Consider the following 12349-nt stretch of genomic DNA (forward strand, 5'->3'; position numbering starts at 1 on the left):
GCTAGAATATTAACAATGTGCTGACCCAAAGCGGCCTCACATTACAAACATAGAAGTGGTTGATCCTAAAACGCATTGTTGTGCAAGTTGGTGGATTCTTATACATCTGTGACCAATAAAATAACAAGGAGCTCTGAATGTACAGCATGCACATATATGAGGGACGGCGTGTGTGTGTTGGTTTTGTTCGAGTATGATGGAGGGATCTGTGTTACATTAGTATCGAGGGAGAGTGTAACTACCTCCGTGGGAGACTTGCATAAAGCTCCATTTCAGTCCTGCAGCGTAAGACAAACGGGAGGAGAAAGCAGAAAGGGCGAGAAGTGAAAACAGACAAAAACACAGACAGGGCAGCAGTCAGATTGGCGGAAAAATGGGAGGCAATGAGTTGGAATTAGTAAGGAGGAAGGAAAAGGGAAATGAAAGACCACAATCAGAAACAAAGCAGGAAAAATATTAACAACATACTAAGGAACTTAATGATATTAGTGCTAGAAATGCAGCAATAAATCAGCTAATGACATGTGGCTGGCTGGTTGGAAACTCATGAATACAATCTTTTCTCTTTACAAGCAGTCCTTTCCAATAGGGATATTGGGCACATTGATACTGTGATTTGTTATATTGCTTTAGTGAGGTGAAAAGTTAATGAATTCACATAAGAAGAAACTTTTTAAGAGGAAATTGTGTTTTTGGCATGTCTGTGGTTCATTAATTCCTTGTGTGTGTGTGTGTGTGTGTGAGAAAGAGAGCAAGACTTGCAACACATAACAGGAAGGGTGAACAGAGTACACAGGTGCTCTGTTTTGTCCTTTTAAGCTTTCAACCTCTTTCTGTCATAAAATATCCTGCATGTGGGAATGCTGGTGGCATTTTGTAAATCTCAGGATCTAAATCCATGTTAGCCGCACTAACTGCTAATGTGATATACTAAATCCTGCTTAAAATTTCACATAGGTGTTCATTTTGTCTTTACCAGTTCTGAAAGAGAAACTTGAATTGGCCAAAAAAATGTTTTTTGGCAAATCTAAACAGTGCATCTCTAATTAGTACATATTATGCAATGAACAGGAATGTTTTGTATATGCATGTACCTGGTGGAGGGGGTGGAGGTGATGGAACGACGTCCCAGGGTGACCTGGTTGATGTTGTAATAGCCTGGGCTGTCCAGGTCTGCCAGAGAGAAGTTTGGGCCTGTCGCTGTGGCCACTGGAGCTAAGACATGCAGACATAGAGACCCATCACACAGAAGAATAATGCACAGTTTATTTATTTTGCTAAATAAATTTAGGTAAGCTTTTAATGCATAAGCCAATGCATGTATTGTTATGCCCCTTGTTGAGGTCAGCATGCCCACAAAGGTTCATTAAGATCTAACAAATGGTTACAAACCACATATGCCCCTGTGTATCGAATCTATGTGTGACGTTGGCATACTGCACCCAGTGGTAGCTGGGGTTGTAAGTCTTTGCCACTGATACTTTGCGGATGGGAAGCATAAGAGCTTGGTAACCACTGCTGACAGGAAAGCTCATAAGGGCTCTGTGAAGTGGCCATCTCTGCCTTTTTAACTAGCAGTCTTAAAGTTCAGACACACCATACGTCTTCTTCAGTAACTTTGAAAACCTGCCCTGGTAGCAGGCTGCATAAAAATCACAAAGAAAGCTTGATGGGATATTTTGGAGCTTTTTGAAGTAAGGTTCTGTGGGGATGTTATGTGGAGTCAATATTTTACCTGACTTACCAAACTTCCTGAAGTTATTTATTGTGGATAAACACAAATTTGCCCCAATTTGTTTTTCCCAACCTCTTCCCAAGTCTCAAGTGTTCTGCAGTCTCTAACTAGTTTTCTAAGACTGCCCTGCATTTGGCTCCACCCATCTTCCCATTAACTCAACCTGTCCGTGCCGAAGAAAAGCATGATTGCTGCCACCATGGGGGTCGTGTGTCCAGGTGATACACAGAGTTAGGTTTATGCCACACATATCATTTTGCATCTTCAACTGTTAGCTTTAGTCAATGGGAACAACTGATTAGCATTTCTCAAAAACAAAATTGCACAGAGAGTTACCTACTGCAGGTAAGATATTAACAGCCCTTAACCTGTCCACAGAACCTCACTTTACAAAAATTCTGAATTAAACCTTTAGAGACTGCAGCCAAACACAGAGTATGCCTTTTTAAGATAGGTTAGCTTACTAAGTAGGTTACCTTTACATAGCAAAAATTTCATTTTAAGAGAGGGGAAACAAATATATTTTCTGTATCACAGGGACACACATTGTGCAGATGTTTTTTCTTATTTTATCAATTTTCTAACAGTATAAGATAATGTATGGGGCTGCTTTATTTTGAAATATGATTTTCTTCAACTGCAACTAGTTCCCATACCTAGGTTTTACATTAAAATGCTCAAATGTTCTGAGTAACTTTTGATCAGAAACAGAGACAACGGCTGATACTAGAAATTGCAGCGTTGACTCACTCTGTGACACGCGGACCAGCTCAGCCACGTTCCACACCCCTGAAGTCACAAAGCAGTCCTGGAAACTCAAGTGGCCTGGGTAAAAGGTGGAGAGAAAAGTGTACATCAGTGCGGATTGTCTGGTAGATACAAAACTCCAAACATGGATGAAATTTCAGGAACATATGCGATGACACCTTTGGTACAAAAGGAAATGCTGTACAGGCTGTAGTCCAGTGGGGAACAAGTGTTTTCTATAAGGTGGTTTCAGAAGTGTAATTTTCTTCAATGTTAACGTTTTAACGCACATATCTAAGCAGGTCCAGTCCGGGGCTATAATCTCCAAACATACATCTATATACCGCATGACATATTTTGCATTTAGAGCTTTATCTACAACGCCTTACAAAAGTATTCACACACTTACTTTAAAATACTTCTGTTAGTCTATAAATCACTGAATGGCTTAGCACCAAAATACATTACAGACTTGTTGTCAGTGTATCAACCACCCAGACCTCTCAGGTCTTCTGGATCAAATCTACTCTGCATACCCAGAACCAGAACCAAACATGGAGAAGCAGCTTTTAGTTCTTATGCTCCACAAATCTGGAATAAACTGCCAGAAAACTGTAAAAGCGCCAAAACCCTAAGTTGCTTTAAATCAAGATTAAAAACTTATTTGTTTAGAGTGGCCTTTGACTGTGCCATCTAGGCATGATTAGTTGCGTTTTCAGTCCAATTTTCCTTTCATTTTCTTGTCCATCATTTTATTCTCTGTATTTTAATTTATTTAACTTTTTTAAATTACCTCTGTTGTTTGATTTTATTATTTGATTTGTTTTTCTGTGTCTGTATTTGTGTTTATTTGCTTTGTGATTGTATTGTAATTGTATGTACAGCGCTTTGAGTGTCTCGTTGCTGAAAAGCGCTATATAAATAAACTTACCTTACCTTACCTTACATTTTGTCACTATTATAACCAGAAACCTAAGTAGATTTTACTGACACAAAATGGTGCATATTTTGTGAAGTGGAAGCAAGATGACACGTTTTCAGTAATTTTCACAAAAAAATGGCTGGGCCATTCTAACACATGAATATGCTTTTTGCAAACCTTGGTTGGTTGCACTGAATTTTATTGTTGTGTTTCAGAGGAAAGGGGTCTGAATAAAAAATCCACATATGGTAATACAAATGCTATCTTATTTCCCATTATCTATGACGACTATGCCAAGATTCTGCAAAAGACTATTCCTTTACTCTAACAAAGTTACCTTCCTCTTCCACCAAGAATTGCCTGTTTTCCACTTTTGTAACATCTGTATGAACTCCTTTAATTTTTCTTTCTCTTGTTAACTGTTTAATCATTTTGAAACTTCCTACTTTACTGTCAATCATAGGGTCTCCCTCTGTAGTACTTGCTCTGTAGTTTGAAGCTGCATATGAGACAGTGTTGATGTTCACTTCAGATTTGATTAAAATTACATAGTAATTATCAACTAGGATTTGCATTTAAACACAGTAAAATATTGATCTGCATGAGATTTGCAGTTTAGCAAGAGGTACATAAAATACATAAAATAACAGGAATGGAAAACAAGCCTCACCTGTTAATCAACACACCCTCTTCTTTTTATTTCATCCTTCACTTCTACTCTCCAACACCCCCCACCCTTCTCATTTCCTATTCAGTCCCTCCATTCCCCCTGCCTTGCCCCATTTCTTAGCACATTGTCCGGGGGTTAACTGTAGCAGGGACAACGCATGAAGTCAGTGCTCAGCTCAGCAGCGTACATGTGGTTCGAATCTTCCAATAACGTCAGTGTGATTTATGAGCGCCACCACAAACTGAGCTCGGCCCCTCCACAGTACAGTACCATCAACTTCCTTACCATAATAAACGTAGCCCCAAATCTGCCCGAACACACTAACACACTGACAGGACTGCATGGTGGGGAGGTGTGTGAAAATGTACTTGCCTTCGGAATTGTTTGTCAGTGCTTTATGAATGCATGTGAAGGTATGCACGCATGGGATTAAGTAAAGTAAGCTTACCATTTGCTGGGGGTTTGACGTCTGTATCGCCTTGCTGGTTTGAACTGTCTGATTGTCCTGATTGTTCTGAAAAATAGAAAGAGAGAGGGGAAAAAACATGCGGTTAGTTCATCGGTCGTTTTTAAGATTAAGAGTATAGGTTCTCTTCAAAGACTTGTCGGGAAATAGCATCCTCAGATCTGACATTAAAAATAAAGACAGACACAGGTTTCCACCTGAGCTGAATCTAATTTCAAAATCAACAGATGCCAAAGCTATATCACTCTCTGCTTCTGGAATCCGTCTAAGCAGAAAGGGACTTTTTATAGAAGTGTTTTAGCACAATTTTCTCACATTATAGGGGAGAAAAAAACACTTATGAAAATCTGGACACACTGTCTCAGTTAAGGCCTTGGGTAGGACGGACAAGATGCTTAAAATATGAAACAACATTACATTTTTACATGGAAGTTGACTGATCTTTGGGGGGTTAAGATATGGGTACACCTACGCCCTCAGCGTTGACCTCTCACAAGACACAAGAAAGGCCTCTTACTTTCTGGGTATTGCTTAGACTTACACTCATACCAGTCATTTGTCCACTTGGTCTAATTAACAGCAATTTGTCTAGAGTCACAAAATCTCCACCACCTGTTAAAAGTCATAGCTTGGCATGTAGTATAAACACCTGCTTTATGAGATGAGTTTTTTCCATGGTTACAGAAGCAAGATTTTTTTCTATGTTAAGGTTTTAAAACCTATAGTATCAAACTTTTTGGACAATTATTATTCATGGAAAAGGAAGAAAAAAATATGAACTTTAATACCTAATGATCCATTACTGTCAGAGATTGAATAAAAATACACAGAAAACCTGCTAAAATCACCCTTTTTAGTACTTGTATACACTGATGAGTTCTACACTCTAAACGGAGGATGTCCACGGCCACCGTCTTTATGGCTACTTCAGCCAAGCGCTGCAGGCCCCTTTGTTTTATGTTTCTGATAAAGTGAAAACACTTTTCAGTCAGTTTATCTTTAGAATGTAGATTCTGCTAAGATTGAACAGCGTTCTGTGGCTCTGACACAAACCTTTTCACTAAAGGCCTTCAGAGTTCTGCTGCTGACTTGTAAAGTATGCATTTTTATATTTAGCATCTAATTTAGTACGAATCTCCTGTGTGAGTTGACCACAACATCTCTATGTGGCATACAGGAGTACATGAACTGCCTACTTCAGTGGGTTTTTCTTGGCCTGAGGGTTGCCATTCTTCCTCAGGTGTGTGATGCAGCCTTGTTGAGTTTTATGGTTTTTATCATATATACTATATAGGCTAATTACCCTACAGTGCTTAGCTTTTAAGAGCGCCTTGAGCCGACACTTCTTAGGCAGAACGTTAGCCCGTTACAGCCTGCATCAGGCCCATCAATCTCAACATCTCCTAAGCGCAAATCAGAGTCCCAATCTTGGGTGGCAGCAGCACATTGCAGCAAACTGCTGCACCATTCAGCCCGTCTGCCCATTGCCAAAACCAAAACAAAAACAAAACAAAAGGGGACATGAAATCACCTTATCATTTGCTGGCCAATTAGGAAAGGAAGAATGTCTTGAGGACTGGGGTTTCTTTTTTTTTTTTACAAAAAACTCCTGCCTCATTCTGTGAGAGTAATAGTCCAACTTCAGGTCTTTCTCCCACAATGTCTCTCACACTCGTCGTGTCTCTGATCCTGTGTCTCTCCCCGCGCCGTCGCTCCGTGGAATCCTGGCAGCCATCTTAGCGCTTGGCAGCCATTTTAGATTTGGCGGTACCCGTGCATTCCTCCTAGCTGACAGCACACTCACACATACACACAAACACACACACACGCTTAGCTCACTCTCTCTCTCGCACAAAGCCCCAATGGTCTTAAAGATAAAAAGACCTACAGAGGATATGCAATGTTAATGGAGTGAGGATAAAAACCGCTGGGATGTTATTCTGCAGTCCTCTGAGTATCCTCTGCACTTATAGCGTGTTATAGAAGGCAATCAAGTTGATCAGAGCAACAAGATCTACTTTAACAGTAGAAAGAAGTGTGGAAAAAAACAGCAAGGAGCAATAATTTGTCTCCATGAAGTTAATCTTGTACGATAATCAAATAAATTCTAACCCCAACCTCAACCCCAACTAAAATCTGATGGAGTATCTCTCTACAACAGAATACGTTGAAACCCAATGAAACCCCCTGGCTTTTAAATGATCTTCGTTACACTTTGTGACAGCTCCCAAGCCAAAATGCAGTGCCCAGTTGTCATGACAACTCAGATGGCACTGTACACTTAAAGTCCCTGATGATGAGTGGTTGTTGAAGCTTGTGTGTGCATATGTGTCACTGTTTGGCCTTGCAATTAGTTGAAATGGTGATAATAATATAGCTTACTGGCACAAACTCAACGTGTTGTTTTGTTTAAGATCTCTTGGCACCAAACAGACCTGGAGCTTTGTGTGCTACACTATCACAGGCCAGACTTTATTACTATATGAGCTGTTTTCCATTGGAGGGTTTTAAAACTGCTCCTGTTATAAATCAAACATCTTAACTAGGCTTTCTGAAGTTTTCTGCCTCCCTTGGCAACATGTTAGAAGACTAAAACATAACTGTGCTCAAGTGAGGATTATATTCATAAGCTGTTTGAGACGTGTTGTATCAAAGTTTGAGAAATGTTCTTGGTTTGATCAATGATGCAGATTATTTACAATTTCAGTGATCCAAACTTGACATTGGTTTTCAGGCTTTAACTGTTTCTCAATTTTTAAATGATAGAATTACTTATTTTGTTTTCATTTCAAGAAAAAAAATCACAATTGACAAAAGTAAATCATTCAGTTGAAGGGTTGAAGGGAGATCCAGATATGTTACGTAAACTGTTACTTTGCAGAGCAAAATATGAGTCCTAATTCTCTTAAATATTAGAGAAAAGTGTTATCTGACAGACCCGGGACCATGTGCTGAAGCTACTCAAAAGACCCATAAGGGAAAACAAATTATGTAAAAAGTTTTTAAAGATGAGTTACAACAGATCAGAAAATAAGGAAAACTTCCTGTTGTGGTTCATATTTCACTCTTACAACATGTTACGGCATGCTAATCAAATATCTGTCAGATGCTTTGTTTAAAATATTGCAAGATTACAACTATTGTCCAACCTGTCTTTTAGAGCTCTTTTCTTTGCAGTTAATTTATTGAGTATAGTGAGCCACTCGATTCCACATATCTTAAGTGTGGGGTATGTGGGAATTTCAAAATGCTGTATTATTTGAAGGTAAAGATGGGAGGTGATATACTGTTAGGTTGTTGGAATAATGTAGTTCGAGATAGTTTCATACCTGAGGGGGATAACATAAAGTACTACAGTTGTGTTTTTCTGAGTTTCTAAGTTAGTAGTGACATTGGAAACCCACATATATACTCTTATGGACGAAAACATGGAGAATTTGCACAACATGCCATCTAAGAGTGTTTCGCTGTTCTTTTAAACCCCGGACTAACAACAACTGGATCTTAATCAGGACTTACCCTAAATAGAGTGTTTCTCTAGATCCAGATTGGTTGGAGGAGTCGCATGGAGGTACTGTATGTTCTGTTCAACCTATTCAGGGTGTACCCCGATCAGTTGATTTTAGGCAGCACTGTCTGCCCCTTTTTGTATTTCTGTTGATTGCACTCACTTGTTTTTCAGAATCAGAATCAGAATCAGCTTTATTGCCAAGTTTGTACAAACAAACAAAGAATTTGACTCCGGTACACTTTGCTCTTTTGTTCTGTTTTTGCATTACAGAATATACAAATTTACAATGTACAATATACACATATATAATAAAAAGGTGCATTTGCAACATCTGTATGCTGTTGTTCTGTACTCTATTAAATGTTCAACAGAGAAACAGCCTGGGTGAAGAAACTGTCTCTGTGGCGGCTGGTTTTAGTGAACAGTGCTCTGTAGCAGCAGCCTGAAGGTAAAACTCTGAAATGTTTATGTGCAGAGTGTGTGGGGTCTGCAGAGATTTTTGCAGCTCTTTTCCTGACTCTAGACCTGTACAGGTCCTTCTCAAAATATTAGCATATTGTGATAAAGTTCATTATTTTCCATAATGTAATGAAGAAAATTTAACATTCATATATTTTAGATTCATTGCACACTAACTGAAATATTTCAGGTCTTTTATTGTCTTAATACGGATAATTGTGGCATACAGCTCATGAAAACCCAAAATTCCTATCTCACAAAATTAGCATATTTCATCCGACCAATAAAAGAAAAGTGTTTTTAATACAAAAAACGTCAACCTTCAAATAATCATGTACAGTTATGCACTCAATACTTGGTCGGGAATCCTTTGGCAGAAATGACTGCTTCAATGCGGCGTGGCATGAAGGCAATCAGCCTGTGGCACTGCTGAGGTCTTATGGAGGCCCAGGATGCTTCGATAGCGGCCTTTAGCTCATCCAGAGTGTTGGGTCTTGAGTCTCTCAGCGTTCTCTTCACAATATCCCACAGATTCTCTATGGGGTTCAGGTCAGGAGAGTTGGCAGGCCAATTGAGCACAGTGATACCATGGTCAGTAAACCATTTACCAGTGGTTTTGGCACTGTGAGCAGGTGCCAGGTCATGCTGAAAAATGAAATCTTCATCTCCATAAAGCTTTTCAGCAGATGGAAGCATGAAGTGCTCCAAAATCTCCTGATAGCTAGCTGCATTGACCCTGCCCTTGATAAAACACAGTGGACCAACACCAGCAGCTGACACGGCACCCCAGACCATCACTGACTGTGGATACTTGACACTGGACTTCTGGCATTTTGGCATTTCCTTCTCCCCAGTCTTCCTCCAGACTCTGGCACCTTGATTTCCGAATGACATGCAGAATTTGCTTTCATCCGAAAAAAGTACTTTGGACCACTGAGCAACAGTCCAGTACTGCTTCTCTGTAGCCAAGGTCAGGCGCTTCTGCTGCTGTTTCTGGTTCAAAAGTGGCTTGACCTGGGAATGCGGCACCTGTAGCCCATTTCCTGTACACGCCTGTGCACGGTGGCTCTGGATGTTTCTACTCCAGACTCAGTCCACTGCTTCCGCAGGTCCCCCAAGGTCTGGAATCGGCCCTTCTCCACAATCTTCCTCAGGGTCCGGTCACCTCTTCTCGTTGTGCAGCGTTTTCTGCCGCACTTTTTCCTTCCCACAGACTTCCCACTGAGGTGCCTTGATACAGCACTCTGGAAACAGCCTATTCGTTCAGAAATGTCTTTCTGTGTCTTACCCTCTTGCTTGAGGGTGTCAATAGTGGCCTTCTGGACAGCAGTCAGGTCGGCAGTCTTACCCATGATTGGGGTTTTGAGTGATGAACCAGGCTGGGAGTTTTAAAGGCCTCAGGAATCTTTTGCAGGTGTTTAGAGTTAACTCGTTGATTCAGCTATGATTAGGTTCATAGCTCGTTTAGAGACCCTTTTAATGATATGCAAATTTTGTGAGATAGGAATTTTGGGTTTTCATGAGCTGTATGCCAAAATCATCCGTATTAAGACAATAAAAGACCTGAAATATATCAGTTAGTGTGCAATGAATCTAAAATATATGAATGTTAAATTTTCATCATTACATTATGGAAAATAATGAACTTTATCAAAATATGCTAATATTTTGAGAAGGACCTGTATAAGTCCTGGATGGAGGGAAGGTCAGCCCTGATTATTCTCTCTGCATTCCTGATTATTCGTTGCAGTCTGGACCTGTCCTGCTTGGTGGATGAGCCAAACCACACTGAGATGGATGAAGACAGGACAGACTGAATGATGGCAGTGTAGAAGATGACCAGCAGCTCCTGTGGAAGGTTGAACTTCTTGAGTTGCCTCAGGAAGTACAGTCTCTGCTGGGCCTTCTTTCGAACAGTGTCTATGTGTGAAGACCATCTCAGGTCCTCAGAGATGGTGGTTCCTAAGAACCGATACAGTGTTGTTGAGGATGGTGAGGGGGGTGTATGGGGGTGGTGTTCTCCGAAAGTCCACCACCATTTCCACAGTCTTGAGTGGGTTCAGTTCAAGGTAGTTCTGACCGCACCAGTGTACCAGCCGATCCACCTGCTGTCTGTATGCAGACTCATCACCGTCCTGGATCAGTCCAATGACAGTGGTGTCATTTGCAAACTTAAGGAGTTTCACGGACGAGTCCGATGAGGTGCAGTCATTTGTGTACAGGGAGAAGAGGAGTGGGGATAGAACACACCCCTGGGGGGCACCAGTACTTATTGATCTGGATCGGGAGAAGATGCTCCCCAGTCTCACCTGCTGCTGTCTGTCCGTCAGGAAGCTGTTGATCCACTGACAGGTGGAGGCTGGGACGTTGAGCTGGGTGAGCTTCTGGTGGAGGATGTCCGGTATGATGGTGTTGAAGGCCGAGCTGAAGTCTACAAACAGGATCCTGGCGTACGTCCCTGGATGGTCGAGGTGTTGCAGGATGTAGTGTAGACCTAAGTTGACAGTATCATCTGCCGACCTGTTTGCTCGGTAACCAAACTGCAGGGGGTCCAGCAGGGGGCCTGTGATGTCTTTCAGGTGTCTTTCAGGTGCTTCAACACCAGCCGCTCAAAGGATTTCATGTAGTTCTTTTGACCTCAGTGAATTTAGGTTCTTGTTTTCTGTCCCTTCAATGCCGAGTGGTCTGTTGTCAATGTCACTGTTGTCATTGCCATTCCTGTCTTCCTGGTTCCTGTGTTTCTTTCATGTTCTGTAAGTTCATCATCTTCTATTAAAATATATCCATCCATGATGCGCCTGCCTATGTCCTTTTGCTGCCTAGGTCCTCCACCAACCAAAAATATGACAGGCACAGCTTTTCCAGCTGTTGTTTGACGGCTGCTGTACAACAACAATGCTCCGCTCTTTCTTTGCACACCCTTTCTCTTTATTTTTTCTTTATTCATTCTTATGTCTGACATGATTAAACAAAGCATCTAAAACATTTTCTGTGCAAAGTCTTGAGCAGTCATACCCGAAAAGAGAAAGACCGCAGAGAAGGTTCAGGGATTGTGCAGATATGGAGATGCTATGCAGAGGGTTGGTGTGACAGTCGCTAGGGACAAGGTAAGATGGAGCCAGATGATTAGCTGTGCCGAAACCGAAAGGCAGCAGCTGAAAGAGGAAAAACAAGACCAACTGGCATCAGAACTGGAAGCACAGAACCTGGTTCAGCACATCCACCAGGGGTTACATTTTCATCCAACTCTATGATATTTCTTGCTGAAGTAATAGACGGTCTTTCAAATCACAATTGACAATGTGATATCAGGACAAATAAGTGTAACCCACTGTCGTAGGGCACGAACAGGAAGGTGAGAGCTAGGAGCTTGACACCTTGTAGCTGTCGCTTTAAAACCTTTATTAGCGAAAAGACTTTCATGTTTAGTTTTGTAAAAAATATTCCCAAAATCCTGTTGTAATTGACATAATGTTAATTTAACTTTTATAAACTTATTCCATTTTACTTAACGGTAGAAAATGTAAATTAATTTATTTTACAAATCCTTCGGTTACAACCCTAAGTTAAAAAAGAAATAAAACTTTTACCTTCTGACTGGTTGGACACATGTATAATTAATATTTATAAAATGTTGAAAACAGAGGTTCGCGAACACTTTCTCTTTAGTGTCAGAGGTTTGCATTAAACTACTTAATATTTGGTAGCATTGGCTTTAAAATGTATAAACTGGTTCAAACACTTACTTGTACAAGCTTGTCCCAGTACTTTGCTGGCCCATTCCTCCTGACAGAACTTGGGTAACGGAGTCATGTTCGTAGGTTGCCTTACACACTCAT

The 12349-nt window shown here is 40.8% G+C and overlaps 1 protein-coding gene across 14 annotated transcripts in view; it reads right to left on the reverse strand.

Moving 5' to 3' along the window:
- The window catches only part of LOC124864736 (nuclear factor 1 X-type-like), a 203950-nt gene that overhangs the window by 40994 nt on the left and 150607 nt on the right, over nt 1-12349 (reverse strand). For 10 of the 14 annotated variants that reach the window (XM_047359622.1, XM_047359615.1, XM_047359613.1 and 7 more), the window contains 4 exons: nt 4523-4588; nt 2486-2560; nt 1095-1215; nt 243-278 (listed from right to left, as the gene is read on the reverse strand). In XM_047359622.1, coding sequence (XP_047215578.1) covers nt 243-278; nt 1095-1215; nt 2486-2560; nt 4523-4588 — 298 coding nt within the window. The remainder of the gene's footprint in view (nt 1-242; nt 279-1094; nt 1216-2485; nt 2561-4522; nt 4589-12349) is intronic. The other 4 variants (XM_047359627.1, XM_047359617.1, XM_047359614.1 and 1 more) reach the window with 1 other exon arrangement.

The sequence above is a fragment of the Girardinichthys multiradiatus genome, chromosome Y (assembly GCF_021462225.1).
Source record: "Girardinichthys multiradiatus isolate DD_20200921_A chromosome Y, DD_fGirMul_XY1, whole genome shotgun sequence".
NCBI lineage: Eukaryota > Metazoa > Chordata > Actinopteri > Cyprinodontiformes > Goodeidae > Girardinichthys > Girardinichthys multiradiatus.